Genomic DNA, 16311 nt, shown 5'->3' with positions numbered 1-16311 from the left:
GGAATAGGCTGTTTCACAGTTCTGCTGGCTGGAAGTCCAAAATCAAGGTGCCAGCAGGGCCCTGCTCTCTCTGAAGGCTCTAAGGGATGATTCTTTCCCTGCCTTTCTCCTAGAAGCTGGCGTTGCTGCCTATTCCTGCTGTCCTTCCCTTGTGGACGCTTCACTGCTCCATTCTTACATGTCTGTCTTCCCCAGTGTGTCTCCATGTCTCTACTCCACTTCTTCTAAGGACACCAGTCTAATAAGACTGGAATGAGCCCACCCTGCCCCAGTCTGATCTAAGGTCAACTAACTACATCCGCAAGGATTCAATTTTTAAATAAGGTCACATTCTGGAGTAATGGGGGCTAGGACTTCAACATATCTTTTCAGGGTACATAATTCAACCCATAACGTGGGGTCTTGAACTAACATCTTGGAGTTTGTATTTTCTCAAAGGTTTACTGCAAAATTTAAAAGAAATACAGGAGAGTTATGCTCTATACCATTTGACTTTAGAGTTTCTAATATAAAATTTATATTCATGTTTTCCCCGTTATCACAAATGTCCCTTAAACCTTCCTTTTTTGGGGCCCAGTCTCCAACTAAGGGTCATGCATTACATTCTGTTGTCTTGTCCCTTTAATCTCTTTTAATTCAGGAGAGTGGTTCTCAAACCTTTATGTGTATGAAAGTCTGCTGGAGAGCTTAGTAAAACAATTTTCTGGGGCCCATCACTGAAGATTTTGAGTCAATGGGTCAGAGCGGGGCCCATGAATTGCATTTCCAACAAGCAGGAAAGCGATGTCAAAGCTGCTGGTCCAAGGACCACACTTTTGTGAACCACTGATACAGAACAGGGGTTGGAAAACTTTTTCTATAGAAGGGCCAGATGGTAGAATAGGTTTTGCGGGCTCTGTTGCAAATACTCACTGCAATTGTAAGTGAGAGGAGCCATAGACAATACAAATGGGTATGGCTATATTCCAATAAAACTTTATTTAGAAAAGAGCTCTCTAGCCAGATTTGGCCCTCAGTGTGTTTTTTGTAACCCCAATTTGGAAGAGTACTCCTGTTTTATTGGAGGGGGAGTGCCTTACAGAGCATTGACATTTAAAAAAAAGATATTTATTTATTTATTTATTTATTTATTTATTTATTTATTTATAGCACGAGCAGGGGACGGGGCAGAGGGAAAGGGAGAGGGAGAATCTCAAGCAGACTCCACATGGAGCACAGAGACCAACTCTGGCCTCGATCCCACAACCCTGAGTTCATGACCTGAACTGAAACCAAGAATCGGATGCTCAGCCAACTGAGCTACCCAGGCACCCTGAGCATTGACATTTTTTAATTGTCTAGTTCAGTTTTCTTGTAGAATGCTCCACAATCTGGATTCAGTTGTTTTATTCTGATTAGATTTAAATTAAACATCTTGATAAGAATATCATGTAAGTGATATTGTGTACTGTAGGGGAAAATTATGGAAGACTTTGAAATGGACCAAAAATAATATCAAGCGACCTCAATAGAAGACTAGGCACCACCTAATGCCCCCTGCTGGGGTATCTGATTCTATGGGGTTTTGGGCCTTTCATTGTCTGTGAGCTATTTTAAAACTTTGGAGATTGTAGAATACTGTTGATAATATCTATGATTCTTGTCTTTAGAAATGCAAATTGTGTCCACTGAATATGCAGTTGTTTTTTTGACTTATGGATATTGACCAATCATCCATCTATTAGGCAATTTAACTTCAGCATTCCTGACTGCTTATGAATGTGTTGGACTCTCTTTGGATTCCCCTTAGAGCCAGTTGTAACATGCTACTGGTTGTCATGTTAATTAATGAGTTAAATAATATCTTTAACACATGTTCATTTTACATCTGCATCTGAGTCATAATTATGCTCTCCTTTAAATGTTACCTTTAGCAGTATTTTTCATTGCATCACTTTGGGATGCAGAAAAAATTAGTTTATCCAAATATTTGTGATAACAATTCTAATCACTTAAAGTGGTTCTTGTAAAGATATATTTCCCCTTTACTAGGGAAATATACTTTGAGGGTGATACTTTAAGACAAAGTGAATATTCCAGTTGTAATAATTTTTCACCTGATGGTTTTAGTACCCCTTGAAGTTCTTTGCCTGTATCAGTTATAACAGTGGAGTTGCAAAATATGAACCCTTTCCAGATGCCCACAGTTGGACATCTGAGCTCTCCCTTTGAGCCACTACAACGCTTTCCTTTCTTGGGTTATATTATTCTTTCAATAGCATGGTGACTAAGCCAGACTCTGGCACTGTCTGACTTGGCTCAGACCCAGGCTTTTTCTTACTAGCTGCATGACTGGTAAATTATTTAATCTCTCTGGCCTCAGTTTCCTTATCTGTAAAATAGGTGCAATAAAGGTACCTTTTAATAGGATCGTCTTAGAATTAAATGAGCTAAATCAACGCACCAGAATGCGACTTTGCACATAATTACCTGCTCAACAAATGTTAGTTACTATTGGGTCACGATTACGTTTATGTGCTTGAATCCCAACTTTGCCACATCTTAAAGCGTCTCTGGATAAGTTACTTAACCTCTCTGTGTGTTCCTCATTCGTAACAACGGTCCAGTCTCGTGGTTTCCAGATTCCTGTTTACGTGCTAGCTAGTAGTGTTTGGCACGGAGTAAGCATTAAAGAAAAGATGAGCCGTCACCGCTGTGGTTAGTCCGTATCTTTTTATTTGCTCTAAAAGAAGGTAAAGTTTTTGAGTTCAAGACTTCAGATTTCTTTTTACTTTCACACACTGCGTAGCTCAGAGCCATTCACATAGTGTGGGTTCGACAGAATATTTGAACAGAGGAATTTAATAAAGTCTTGTCGGGTACCGCTCACGTCCCAGTTACACCTTTGCCTCCTTCGTACTCCCCGGTCCCAGGTTTGTGCTGCCTTCCCTAAGGTAGGAAGCCCAGGCTTGGGAAATAACATCCCCAGGGAGGGTTGTGGGAGGCTCTGCTGCACGAACGCTGGAACCCGGTGCGGGGCTCCGCGAGCTGACTCCGCAGAGCAGGAAAAGTGCGTTCCCACCCGTCAAGGATCCGAAGCTACGCTGCTCTGTGATGGCCTTTACGGCTCGGCACCAAAGTCTGACCCTCTTATTTTCCCCTCCCCGGCTGTCGGGCGAGGTTGAGGTACGGTAACTCGAAGTTGGGACGCTCCCACACCGCGACCCAGAGCGTGCGCGGGGAGAAAGGCCAGGGTCGCTCCCCGCCGAAGACCGCCGCCGGGGCGCAGGCCCGGGCCACGCACCTGCGCCCCGCGCCCCGCCGCGCCGCTTCCTGCCCCGCGCGTGCCGCGCTCACGTGACCGGGCCTGGGCGGAGCCGGGGCGGGAGGGGATCACCTGAACAAGGGAGTCATGTGAGCGGGGCGGGGGAGGGGGGCGGGGCCGGGCGCGGTCACGTGACGCGATTCCGGGGCCGCCGCTGCCGCTGCCGCCGCCGCCGAGCCCAGCCGAGCCGCGCGCCCCTCGGGCTCCTGCTCCGCTCCCGCTCCTCTCGTGCTCCCCTGCGCCTCCAGCTCAGCCTCCGCCCTGGCGGCACAACCATGTCCCGGGCGCGGCCCCCGGCAGCCGCGCGCCGCTAGCCCCGCGCTCGCCGCGCAGCCCGGGCCGGCCGCGATGGGGGCCGCCGCCCGCCGGAGCGCCCACCTGGGGCCCGCGCCCGCCGGCCGCCCGCTGCGCTCCCTGCTGCTGCTGCAGCTCCTGCTGCTCGTCTGGGCCCCGGGAGCCGCGCGGGCCCAGGGCGCCGAGTTCCCCGAGCTGTGCAGGTGGGTGGCCCGCCGGGGCGCAGGCTTCGCTCGCGGTGCCCCGGGCGCGCAGCTGGGCTGGGTGGGGGGCGGGGGCGCTCTGGGGAGGGACTGGGCTCCCCGAGGCGCCTTTCGTCCGGGTTTGGGTTCCTCTGGCCCCGAGGGAAAGTTGCCGGCGTAGTGGCGAGGGATGAGAGACCGAGGGGTCGTGCGCGCGCGGGTGGGGGGCGCGGGGTACTCGCCGTCCTGGCGCTGGCCCGGGGGGCCGCTGCCTAGCCACTTGTGGCTGTCACTAAGTCCGGGGCGGCTTTGTGTGCGAGCAGCCGGCCGCCCGGACCCAGCCGGGTGTCACACTGCGGGCGCCCTCCGCCCAGCCCTTGCCCTCTCACAGCGGTGCGCCTGCGAAAGTTGGAGGACGCAGGAACTACAGCTTTGCTTTGTTCCCACTCCACGTTTTCCTCAAAGTTCCATCAGCGGGACTTTGGAGAGGCCCCTTAGTGTGGAAGGACATCGCACGAATGGCCTTAGAGTTGGGGGCGGGGGTTGGTTTCATTTGCTGACTGATTTCCTCCATGTAGGTTTTCCATTTTCTGTTTAAAGTAGCTTTTCTGCAGAAGGTGACTTTTTTTTTTTTTTTTTTGATCGAGGGAATGGAGGGTGGTCATCCTGTATTGGCTCTCAAGACTTTACCCTTCACTTCTCCGAGCCTAACTTCCTGTCTAGTTGCTCACATGATGTCATTGTCTCCAGGGTGGATTATTCTAGTGGAGCTTTTTGCTCTGGGAATCATGATTGTATAATCGCTAGTCCCATCGAGGGCTTTTAGTGTCCTATGCTGGCGAGGATGGGAGTCCCGGGGCTGGGGAACTGCCAGTTATGAGAATTTTCTGACCAACATTTTGTGGACTGTTTAGGATGATGGAAAACCCAACTTTTATTTATTTTTTAAACTTTGGTAAAAAGGAGGTGGGATGAAGAAGAGTTCAGAAAGACCAGTGAATTGGCGCTAGCAAGTTACATCTCAGAATGAAGTTGAGCTGGCTTTGAGCTGAACTTTGAGTTTGTGGTGGGGTTTATGGGAGTCTTAGTTTTCCCTTGTATCAGACATGGTCTAATTCGTGCTCCCGAGTTGAGAACTTGGAGATATCACTGTTCTAAGGAGAGTGAGACTGAGTTCACAACAGAAATTCTTTGCAAGGTCCGTGTTCTTTATTTCTTTTCCCTTTTGGGGGAGGGGGAGGAAGGCAGGCTGGAGAGTTTACTGCACATTAGTTTATAGGTTAGTTGGCTGCCCTAAGATACATGTTACACAGTAATGAGCATGGTACGGCAGAAAATGGGGTCAATTTCTGCCAGGTTTTAAAGGAGGAGATTTTGGAATAATGGCTGCTGTGACCAGCCCTGTCCGGAAGAAATTAACTCAGCTGGGCTAGTGGTGTTGAAGTCTTGGTCCTGTTAGCAAATTGGCATTTACTTTTTAATAGTTAAGGTTAAAGTTGGCTTTGAGGGCAGAAACATGTAAGTGGCTGATGCGGGGGTAGGGGGCCCTTCGTTTCGGGTTGCTGTGAGTCCTCACAGCGTCTTGAATCTGAATCTGCATTTGTTAACCTCGTTTGTGAGTGGAACATGGCCTCTGGGTCCAGTAGGAAATGGCCTTTGTGTCTTCAACTTCGCAAATGCTAGAGAGTGCTCTAGGGTGATAGGCATTGTTAGTGTGACAAATGTGTCCTCTGCAGTCTTAGAATATCTTTAAAGTTGGCGTGTTTACTTTTTCTTCCACATTTCCTTAGGACAGCAAATTTCCCAGTCCATTCCGGGGTGGGCTTGCACACATTTCTTTTCCCTGTCTTTTACTTCTCTGCGGTTTTGCGTTGAGACTTCTCCAGAGCTGTGCATAATCTCAGCTTTAAACTCAATATTCGGCTAAATGAAATTCTTCCTATTTGTTCCTGTTTTAAGTGAATACCTTGGCTTAAATACTTGTTAAGACTTTTTTGGGGGGAGTGTCAAAATCTGTGTACTTTTATGAGATAACACTGGCTAAAAGTTCCTTAACTCTAGCATATATTTGAGGAACAGGAATGCGAGCTGATAATTTTTTAAATCCAGTATGAAAAATTCTACTTAGTATCACCAAAGCAGGATGTGTTAGGCTGCCTTTTTTATTCTATCTCTGGGAGTCCATTTGTCTGAAATGTGAATAACCCACCCAGATCCCACAGCCCCCCAGGAGTATGAAAAGCAGACTTTACTAGCGTTACTGTTAGTGTAGCTTGGTCAAGTGGCAGCAAGACCCCAGGTAGACATCCCCGGTAGACACAAGGATCATATCCCAAATATTTGTAAATTGCTTGTTTGTAACACAGAACATACTTTTTCCATTGAAAATTGTCTTGTTCGTTGTGGTTTGATGCCTAGGGCATTCACCAGAAACCCATCATCCACGCCACAGCTTTGGAGTGCCCAGACACTGTACAGCTTTAACTAGAGCCCTGGTAGTAAATTCTCTTTGTCTCTCAGTAAAAGAGTTGGGTCCCAGGAAGCAACTTCTCTCATACCCAGCTCTCTAGAACCAAAGAGGGTACTTTTCATCTGTGGTCCCTGAGAACCAACAGGAGGGAAGTCGAGTCTGCTTCAGGGCTGCCTGCAGGTCACCTGCTGAGGCCCCTGGGTGAGGGCAAAGCCGAGGGCCAGCTGTGGCTCTCCTCTCTCCTGGGGTAAGGAGGTGGCAGGGGTTCGGTTCCTGGTGCAGGTAGTTATTGGGAGGGGTGAAGGAAAGGGCGGAGGACTTTTCCAGCAGCAGCCTTAAGAATATTTGTGCACATGGAGGAGAGGACAGGTCTCTGTGGGTTGTGCACTGAAAAGCAGGGACAAAAAAGGTGGTTTTCCCAAAGTGCATCTGGCTCTACGGAGTGCTTAACGTGCTGCTTCTTAGAGCGACTCAGTCGTATGTTTTCTAAGACTTGAGATGACTGCTGTGCCAGGTGAGTCCTGTGTGGTGGATTCTTCGTCACTCAGCTCTTTTGGGAGGTGGTGTGCTAGTGGAAAGAACGCGTTTCCTGAAGCCAGTGTGACTGGCTGTGGGTCTGGCATGGAAGGAGTGTTAGTGCTGGGGAGGAATGTCTGGAGGTCAGTGGGGCTGGAACAGTGAAAGCAAGTGGGGGGAGGGCAGAAGCCAGGCCATGCAAAGTCATCAGAAGTCACCAAAAGTGACCAAAATGCTCTCTGCTCGTCAGTAGCCTTACTCATCACTGTGTGAATTACACTTTGGAAACTACCATTTTACATCATATGTAGTAGATGAGTTTCCATTTTGTTTAGGTGTTAACATAATAAGGCGTCTTTTTTTTTTTTTTTAAAGATTTATTTATTCATGAGAGACAGAGAGAGAGAGAGAGAGAGAGAGAGACGCAGAGGGAGAAGCAGGCTCCCAAGGAGCAGGGAGCCCGATGTGGGACCCGATCCCAGGACTCCGGGATCATGACCTGAGCTGAAGGCAGACGCTTAACCCTCTGAGCCACCCAGGCACCCATCCTTAGGGGTCTTAACAGTTTGTACTAGTTATAAAATAATGCATTGGGCTGCTCGGTTTATTAAAGTACTTTATAATTTATTCAGAACAAGTTTTCCCCCAATTGTTTGGGTACAAATGCTGGAAAGTTTTTATTATATCAGGAACAAGAGAATAATGAAGCCAGCTGGGAGTTGAGGTTGGTTTAGTTGCTGTCTCTAAGGAGATTTTTTTTTTTCTGCGATTTTTCTGAAGGAACAATGCTTATATGCTTAATTTGGGCCACATGTTAAACCTGGACCACATCCATTTGTGTGTGTACATTTCTTGCAACAATAAGTGTGTGTAGAAGCCCAAGGTTGTTAATTATGGGTACATTAGATCTCATGCATTAATTCTTAGAACAGCGTCCTGACAAATTCCTAGGAAGTGAATTCCTGAAGGGATTTCACATCTTTTATCAGTGTTTCATAGAAGGACTTTTAAAAGATGGAGTTTGAGAAAAATAATTCAGATGTTCTCATCTTTATTTTGATCTCAGCATGTAAAACTGTACTGTGCTGGCCAGAGGATTCAGTGGGGTCTCAGAACTGAGACTTAGTGGCAGAAAGTAGCTCGTTATTTTGCAGGTAACATTTTTTTTCCTCTTCGTTCCACCCCACCTTCCTTTTTTGTTGTCCCCGCCGTGGGGCTCTATCTCTCGGTAATGTCCCCACTGGTCATTGATGTTGTATGAGAAGGTGGAAGTAGCTGAGATTGGGTGTACCTGTGGGTCCTTTGTGTCTTCCTCATAGCTGACTCATGACCATTGAGGGACAGAAGCCTGAATTTATGCTGATAGTGTCTCCTCATCTTTAATCCTGGCAAGGTGACACAGGATTCATTTATTCCCCAATAATTTTTTTTTTAATTTCTTAAGCAGAGGGACAGTTGGGAGGGGCCAGAGCTGAAATTGGAGACACTAAGAATGGAATGGCATGTTGTTGGAGTCCCAGAAGACTGTGTTGGCCACGACTGCTCTCCCTAGGGAGGCAGCAACCATGCACACCCTTCTCCCGTTATTTTTGTGAGTTTTAATAGTGTCATCTTAGTTTTGATTTTCTCTTTGATCTAAAAATGATCTAAATGTTAACTAGTTTTTGGCTGTTATTAATAAAGCTGTTGAGTATTTGCACACAAGATTTTGCGTGGACTTGTGCATTTCTTTTTTTCTTGAGTAGACATGTAGGAGTGGAATTGTTCATTGAATATGGTGAGTGTTTAACGATGGGGGCTGTTAAACTATTCAGAAGTGGATGTCCATTTTGCATTCCCACCTCAGTATATGAGGGTTTCAGTTCTATGTCCTTGTCAGCACTTGGTCTCACCATAAATCTGTTTAATTTTAGCCATTCTAGTGGGTTTGTTTGGTATCTCAGTGTGGTCTTAATTTCCATATCCCTGACTCGTGATGTTGAATATCTTTTCATGTGTTCATTGGAATGCTTAATGATGTTGAACATCTTCCATGTATTTATTGACCATTTGGACAGCCTTCAGTAATGTCTGTTAAAACCAGTCTTTCGGCACCCCCCCCCCCCAGTTCTTTTAGGGAGGGGTCATCTTAATGAGTTATAAGAGCTCTTTATGTGTTCTGAGTACAAGTCCTTTCTTAGGTATGTGTAATGTGTACTATGAATATTTTTTCCCAGTCTTTGGCTTGCCTTTTCATTTTTTTAATATGTACTTTAACAGATACTTTTAAAAATTTTGATGAACTTCAATTTATCTTTTTTTTTTTTAATGGTTTGTGCTTTTTGTGACTTAAGAAACCTTTACTTACGCTAGGGTTTCTTGGCCTCCGCCCTCTTGACATTTAAACTGGGTAATGCTCTGTTGTGGCACTGTCTTGTGCATGGAGGAGGTTAAATTGCATCCCTGGCCCCCACCCACTAGATCCCAGGAGAGAACCCCCTGGTCCCACCCCAGCTGTGACCAACAAAAATGTCTTCAGACATATTAAATTGGCCCCTGGTGGACAAAATTACCTCCGGTTGAGAACCACTGGTCGACTCAAAGTCAAGCAGATTTTTTTCTTACGGTTGTCTAGAAGTTTTATGGTTTTAACTTTTATGTTTAGCCCTATGACCAATTTTTTGGGTGAATTTTTATGTGTGATGTGAGGAGAGGCTGAAAGTTTATTTTTTCATGAATATATTTAGTTCTGTTTACTAACATTTTATTTAGGATGCTTATAGCTGTTTTTAAGTGCGATTGGACTGTAATGTTCTTTGCCATGCTGTTCTTGGCTGAGTTTAGCATCAAGAATATGTTTGCTTTGTGGAAAAAGCTAGTTTGCTTTTAGTATTTTATATGCTGTGGAACAGTTTTGTATAAGATGGGTGTTTTCTCTTCCTTAAATTTTGGTAGAACTCACCAGTAAAACTATCTGGGCCTGGTGTTTTTGAGAAGGTAGAGTACAGTGGAAGAGGAGTTTTGCTTATGGTTTCAGTTTTACCTTCTTTATGTATCTAGTCAGATTTTCTAGTTTTTCTTGAGCCAGTTTACCAAAACTCTGTATTTTCTAGAAAATTGTCATTTTAGGGGTGCCTGGGTGGCTCAGTCATTAAGCGTCTGCCTTCGGCTCAGGTCGTGATCCCAGGGTCCTGGGATCGAGCCCCTCATCGGGCTCCCTGCTCAGCGGGAAGCCTGCTTCTCCCTCTCCCTCTCCCACTGCTTGTGTTCCCTCTCTCGCTGTGTCTCTCTCTGTCAAATAAATAAATAAAATCTTTAAAAAAAATTGTCATTTTAATTTTGCGGTCATATACAAATATATACTGTGCTACTCTTACGTTTTTGAAAATACTTTTTGTATCTCTAGATAAATTAAAAAAAAAGTTCTGATGTTTGTGCATTTTTGTCTTCATATTTAGTAAAGATTTGTCTACCGTCTACCTTTTTTGTTTACCCAGCTCTGTCACTGTGTATTTTCAATTTTATTAATTTCTGCTCTCTCTTAGTAACTTAGTTGAAAAACTTAGATCTTTTATTTTAAATTATTTTACATAATATGAGATGAATTTAAAGCTATATGTTTCTTTGCTCCAAGGACTGTGCCACTCAGAGCTTTGTTATATAGTTTTTTTATCCTTAAATTCTAAATAGTTTTCTTCAGGATCCAGAAGTTCTAACTGTTTCAACTTCCTGAACCCACTAGTTTTTTAGTATCATTTTTTCCCTAGGTGAATGGCTATCTCCTTCCCCCCCCCACCCCCCCCCCCCACCATTGTGGCTAGTGAATGGGGTGGAATTTATTGTCATTTCCCTTGTGGCCTAACACCTAGTCAAGTTGGGAGTGTTCTGCGTGTTTGGAAAAACTGTTCTCCATTTGGGTCAAAGTTTCTGTAATTGTGCTGTTCAGCTTTTCTTTATTGTAACTTACTCTTTTTCCTGCTCGACTTGTCTTTAATACTTTGTATCTGGCTACCACGTAGAGTTCCAGAAGAAAGTCTTGTCTCCCATCTCCCCGCTTAGCCAATCTGTTGCTCGTAAGCTCTAAAACTTTTCTGTTATTGTTGTTTTTTCTCTTAATTTTTATTTCAACAAGGTCTTCAGCTGATGAATATTCACAGCTGCCTGTGAATCCATCTTTGTGGTTGCTACAGCTTTCATCATTCCTACGAAGATAGATAGATTGTAAAGTTCTGCTCCGATTGCTCTATTAATTCTCTTTCCTTGGGCCCAGTTTCTTTTGTTGGGAGTTTGTCCTCGTTTTCGTGGCGTTGGCGCCCTTTTGATGACTGGGGAGTCTTGATTGTGGTCTTGGCGATAAGTCTCGTTTTGGACACTTGTTGCCTGTCCTGGTGCAGCTGTGCAGGGTAGGGCTGGAAGCAGTTGTTGGATCTTGGCTCTAAATGGTTTGGGGGGAGGTTGGGGGATGGGCGAGGCAGGGCTCTGGCTGATGCATCTCTGTGTCTGCCCTTCAAATCTCGGGACTTTTCTGCCCTCCCAGGTATCACCTCCAGCCTGTGCCTGCCAGGACATAGCTGATAAACCCGTGTTGATTGCAGTTGGCCAAGTGCAGTATGTCCTGCTTGCAGCTGGAGAGAGGAGAGCTGGATTATTGATTTGGCTCTGGCAAATCTCCTTTCTCTGGATCTCAGTTTCCTCCATGAGAGAGGGCAGCGGCTGTCCTGGGTTTGAATTTGGACCCCTCCCTTTATTAGTTATTAGGTCCTTGTAGGCCTTAATTTCCTTTGGTGTCAAATCAGGGTGCTAGTCAAGTTTTTAGGGTTGGTTTGAGGAATTCAAATGCATTTCAGTGCCTCTCCCATCCTCAGTGTTCATAAACAGTGGTGGCGTGGCGGTGGTGATTACTTTCTGTCTGTGAGTTAGAGTTGCCGCCTTATCTTCATGATACTTTTAGCCGGTTACTCTGCACCCCCTGGATTCTCTCTGTATTAGTGCCTTGGGGTTTCTGCCTCAACCAGAGAGTGTTGCCTCTTTAGCCGTTTTCTACATTGGCACTCCCATCAAAAGAGTCCTTTTGAGAAAGAAACGTTTCCATCATTTGAAAAAGTTTAGAAACCACTGGACTGTGCGATTCTCGGGGTCCATTTTGCATCCAAAATTCTGTGGTTCTGAGGTATGCATCCTTCAGGATTCCTTCAGTTGTGAGTTGCAGAAAGCCCAACTCAAATTCCCTTAAACAAGGAGGAGCTTGATGATAGGAGGTGTAGGCTTTGGGTGGATGCCAGATGCCATATGTCAGGCCGGCCCTGGGCCCCTTCCTGCAGTTTTCTTGGCTTGTCTTCCTTCCTGGAGTGGCTGCAGCAGTTCTGCCGTCCAGGGAAAGAGAGAGAGCCTCCTTGTTCATCTCCTGTCGGGGCTAAGAAGCCCCAGCTGACTTTTGCGTTGGTGTCAGTGGTCAGCAGGGGTCCCTTCTTAGCTCTCCCTGGCCTTCCCTGGATGGGGGTGGGTGGGTGGGTGCTGGATTGCAGGCTGTCTGTCGTAGGTGGGAATGGGGAACGAGAAGGCAAGCCGGGGTGGGGGGGATGGGTGTGCAGTCACATCCTCAGCTCCGCCGTTCTGCTCAACTTCAACAGCTGCTGCTGAAGAGGATTTTGAGGTGCCCAAAGCCCTGTGTCATCTGCCTATTTTCGTCTCTGTTAGCCGGTGCAGGGGGGCAGGTCGGCGTGAACCCTTCCCAGCGCGGGGGCGGGGGGGGGGGTAGTGCCAGTTACTCCAGATCTGTGAGCGTGAAACTTGCCCTTCAGAGCAGCTAGAGACCTTCGGTGGGACTTTTCTGTTAGCTTTTGTGTGCTCTTAGATCCACTAGGGTAACTGTCCTTCCATAGACTCACGGAGGGCAGTTCCCTTGGGTGGAGGGAGCAGATCCTGACAAGTGTTGTGGTTCACAGACGGCGGGGTGAGTTGTAGGAAATTAGAGAGATCGTGAAGGTGTTACTCTTAGTTTTGTGTTAAGGTATGGAGGCAAAGATTGCGGGATGTGGGAACATCGGAAAGTGGCCTTTGACATCTAGTTGCCCGTGGGCAGCCTGGGAGGAAAGTTTTCAATCAGGGCCTTTGTGCTGGAATGCTGTAAATATTCCTCACACTTCTGTGTGTGCTGTAGGAACGTGCACATGGAGAGCCCACTCAGGAAGAGATGCACCGTTGGATTTTGATTGTGTGTAAAATTCATTTGTTGCCATCTGTAGGTTCTCTTCTCTCTGAAACCAGTTACATGTTGTGAAATGGTTTTGTACTGAAAACAAGAAACTCCCCTGACACTCCCTACTCTTTGCCCCTAGTCTGAAAATAGAAAACCAAACCGCCAGAATGGAAGTGCCAAAGAAGTGGATTCCTAGAAGTGACAGGGGTGCATCTCCACTGAGTCACCCTCATTGTTCCTCTGAGCTCTTTCGCCTGCTGTGTGCTGTACATGTGTTCCTCACCACAAACGAAGTGAGAAGCCAGCGTGGCTCTCTTTTCTGTCTTTGTTGAGGTGGCCTTTGGTTGACACTGAGGGTAGGAAGAGCTGCGGGCGGGGGACCCCTTTACAAGGAAGGGTGCACTTCTCCAAGGCCTTTCTGTAAGATGACCTACAAGCAGAGACCACGAAGGAAGTGCCTCATACTGGGGACCACGTATCAGCTGCTCTGGCGGGGAGCACGTGAGCGCGCCGATGCGGCTGGGACATGATGGAGGGTCTAGCATGAGTGTCTGAGGGAGCAGAAGGAGAGGGCCGGAGGGAAGGGGGAGAAGCAGCTGGGGGCCAGGTCCCATAGGCCATTGTAGTGACTCTGGCTTTTTTATTCCAAGGGAGGTGGGAGCCCTGGGAGGATTTTGAGCAGAGGAGTGACATAGGGTGGGTGGTGGCCAAGGGAGAAAGCTGGGACTTCTGATAGACCAGGTAGGAAGTGACAGTAGAGTGGACCAGGGTTGTAGCAAACAGTGTGGTGAAGAGTGGTCCGAGTTGGATAGTTTGAAGGTGGAGCTGATGGATTTTCTGAGGATTGCTTCTGGGATGTGAGGAGAGAAAGATGAGCACAGGGTTTAGTCTGTGCAATTGGAAGTTGCATTTGCAAAGAGAGTTGCTGTTTTGAGAGATGAGGAGGGCTATGGGAAAAGCAGGTTTAGGGAGAAGACAAGCTGTTGATTTGTCCGTGTTGATGTTGAGATGCAGCCTAGCATCTGACTGGGGAGGTCGAGTGGGCACCCAGAGCTGTGCCTTTGGGTTGAGGGCAGTGCCCTGGGCCGGGAATGTCCATTTGGGAGCTGCTGTTGTGTAGCCGGGAAGCACTGGAGCGGGTACTTAGGGAGTGGTGGAGGCCAAGTCTGGGGGACCCTGTTCTTAGAGGTCTGCCGGATGCTGGGGAGCCTGTAGGGGAAGCTGATGAAGAGCTGCCAGGGAGATGGGACGAGAACCAAGAGAGCGTGATGTTCTGGAAGCCCAGGGAAGCCCGGGTTGTAGGAAGCAAGTGGTCGGCTGTGTCGAAGGTGGCGCAGTCAAGTACCACGAAGACTGAGAAGTGACCCGTGGATTTGGCAGCACGGAGGTCTTTGGTGATGACAACACAGGTTTTGGTGGAGAGGTGGGGGAAAGCCCGGTTGGCTTTGAGGGAATGTGAGAGCATAGGATGTGCACACAGTAGGGCTGGAGTTTGCTGTGAAGGGATCAGAGGGATGGGTGGGTGCCGCCCTGGCGTGTGGGCTCAAGGAGGAGTGGTGTAAAAAGCGGGATGTCTTACAAACGTTTGGTGCGCTGAAGGGAGTGATCCCGCACGGAGAGGAAGATTGGTGACCCAGGGCGAAGGGGGGGAAGGAAGGAGAAGAGAGAGAGCCTGGGTGCTGTCCCTCAGCAGGGGACAAGTCTGGCAGCCGGGGCACCACGAAGGGCGGGCCTCAGGCAGGGGAGTGTGTGAGGACGGTGCAGGCAGACGGGTACATTTGATAGGGACGTGGACGTCTCTGTTTTGGTTTCCCTAGTGAGCCAAGAAAGTAGGGTGTCTGCTCAGGGCAGCGGTTTAGCAAATGGCCGCCTTTTCTCTTCAGGTCATGTTTCAGTTGGTGACGCTTCTCCTGTGGCCGTGCGGGGGAGGGCCACGCGCTCTGAGGCAGGACAGGCCTTGTTCAAGTGCTGGCTTTGCCACTTTCCCCACTTGTGGCTGGAGGCAAGGTCGTGGACCTCAGAGGGCTGTCATTCTGTGTCTGAAGGGGGGCAGCACCTACCTGGAGAGGTTGGGTGCGGTTGAGGGACAGTGTTTGCAGATCATTCAGCAAAAGTGTGGGGCACGGGGTTGCCCAACAGATGTTTCCCTTATACTTCAGAAAAGGTCTTGAGGATGAGGTGAGATAATGCTGTTCTTTTGAAATGAACTCATGGCGGCGATGCCTGGCACTAACGGGGTGCCCTGTGTGTTTCCTTTTCCCAGTAGGGTGTTAGGTTTTGCTGGGCTGTAGGTGCCGGCCTGACGTTTGACCCCAGCATCTTCAGAGCAGAGACTTTTCTCCTGTGTCAACCGCACTGGCCTGGTGAAGACTGGGCACCTGATGCAGCGTCGTTGGTGTCCTGCAGCCAAGTGGACTGCCCAGCAGCTAGGAGGGCAGACTCCCCTGGTGGTTCGGTCTCTGCAGGAATGGCACTGGGGCTGGGAGGGTTTTCTGGGACACTGGTGATAGCTTACGAGGGGACTGAGCATTATGGTTTGAATTCTGTGCCGTGGGCTGGTGGGATGGCTTTAAAAGCAGTCGAATTCAGGCATCCGTATAATTAAGGATGTGTAGCCTGTAATCCAACTTTTCTTTATGTGTATGAGGAACAAAGTCTGTGAACATCCAGGTAATTACTCTGATTTTAAAAAAATCCTCACAGAGGGTTTAGGGTTGAAATACACAGGCCTGCGTCCTGATATCGTAGAGTTGACCCGAGCAAAAGTGCCACGGGCCCAGCAGAGGAAGGACGGACGGTCCTTTTGAGAGGTTTGTGCTGTGGAGGGGCCCTTGCCAACTGACTAAGAACTCCACACCTTGCGTTGCAGTGGAGCCTCCTTAGGAAGGGTATGTCCCGTCCTTTCTCCGCTGCACCTCGGCCAGCGTTTTAGATTCGTCGGGCCTGTTCTGTTGGCAGCTGCTGGCTGCGTGGCCCAGGCGTGGGTAGGCCCAAAGTGGCTGTCTTGTCCTGGGAGATCCCAGGAGGCAGCAGGTGTTTGCGTGTGTGTGTGTGTGTGTGTGTGTGTGTGTGTGTGTGTTTGCGCGCGTGTGTTTGTGTGTGTTTTTGTGTGTGTGTGTTTGTGCGCGCGTGTGTTTGCGTGTGTGTTTGTTTGTGCGCGCGCGTGTTTGCGTGTTTGTGTGTGCGCGCGCGCACGTGTGTTTGCGTGTGTGTGTTTGCGTGTGTGTTTGTGTGTGTATGTGTTTGCGTGCGTGTGTGTGTATGCGTTTGCGTGCGTGTGTGTTTGCGCGCACGTGTGTGTGTGTTTGTGTGTGTGTTTGCGTGTGTGTGTTTGCGCACACGTGTGTGTGTGTTTGCGTGCGTGTGT

At 48.0% G+C, this 16311-nt stretch overlaps 1 protein-coding gene across 2 annotated transcripts in view; it reads left to right on the top strand.

Annotated features, from left to right (window-relative positions):
- The first annotated feature begins 3529 nt into the window (after nt 1–3529).
- Nucleotides 3530–16311, top strand: part of IGF2R (insulin like growth factor 2 receptor) — a 97657-nt gene continuing 84875 nt past the window's right edge. Inside the window, exon 1 of one of the 2 annotated variants that reach the window (XM_027601487.2) lies at nt 3530–3801. In XM_027601487.2, the coding sequence (XP_027457288.2) occupies nt 3653–3801 (149 nt within the window). In that variant the 5' untranslated portion in view covers nt 3530–3652. The remainder of the gene's footprint in view (nt 3802–16311) is intronic. The other variant, XM_027601486.2, reaches the window with a different exon arrangement.

The sequence above is a fragment of the Zalophus californianus genome, chromosome 7, assembly GCF_009762305.2.
Source record: "Zalophus californianus isolate mZalCal1 chromosome 7, mZalCal1.pri.v2, whole genome shotgun sequence".
NCBI classification, from domain to species: domain Eukaryota; kingdom Metazoa; phylum Chordata; class Mammalia; order Carnivora; family Otariidae; genus Zalophus; species Zalophus californianus.
This window is presented reverse-complemented; position numbering and strand designations above follow the sequence as displayed.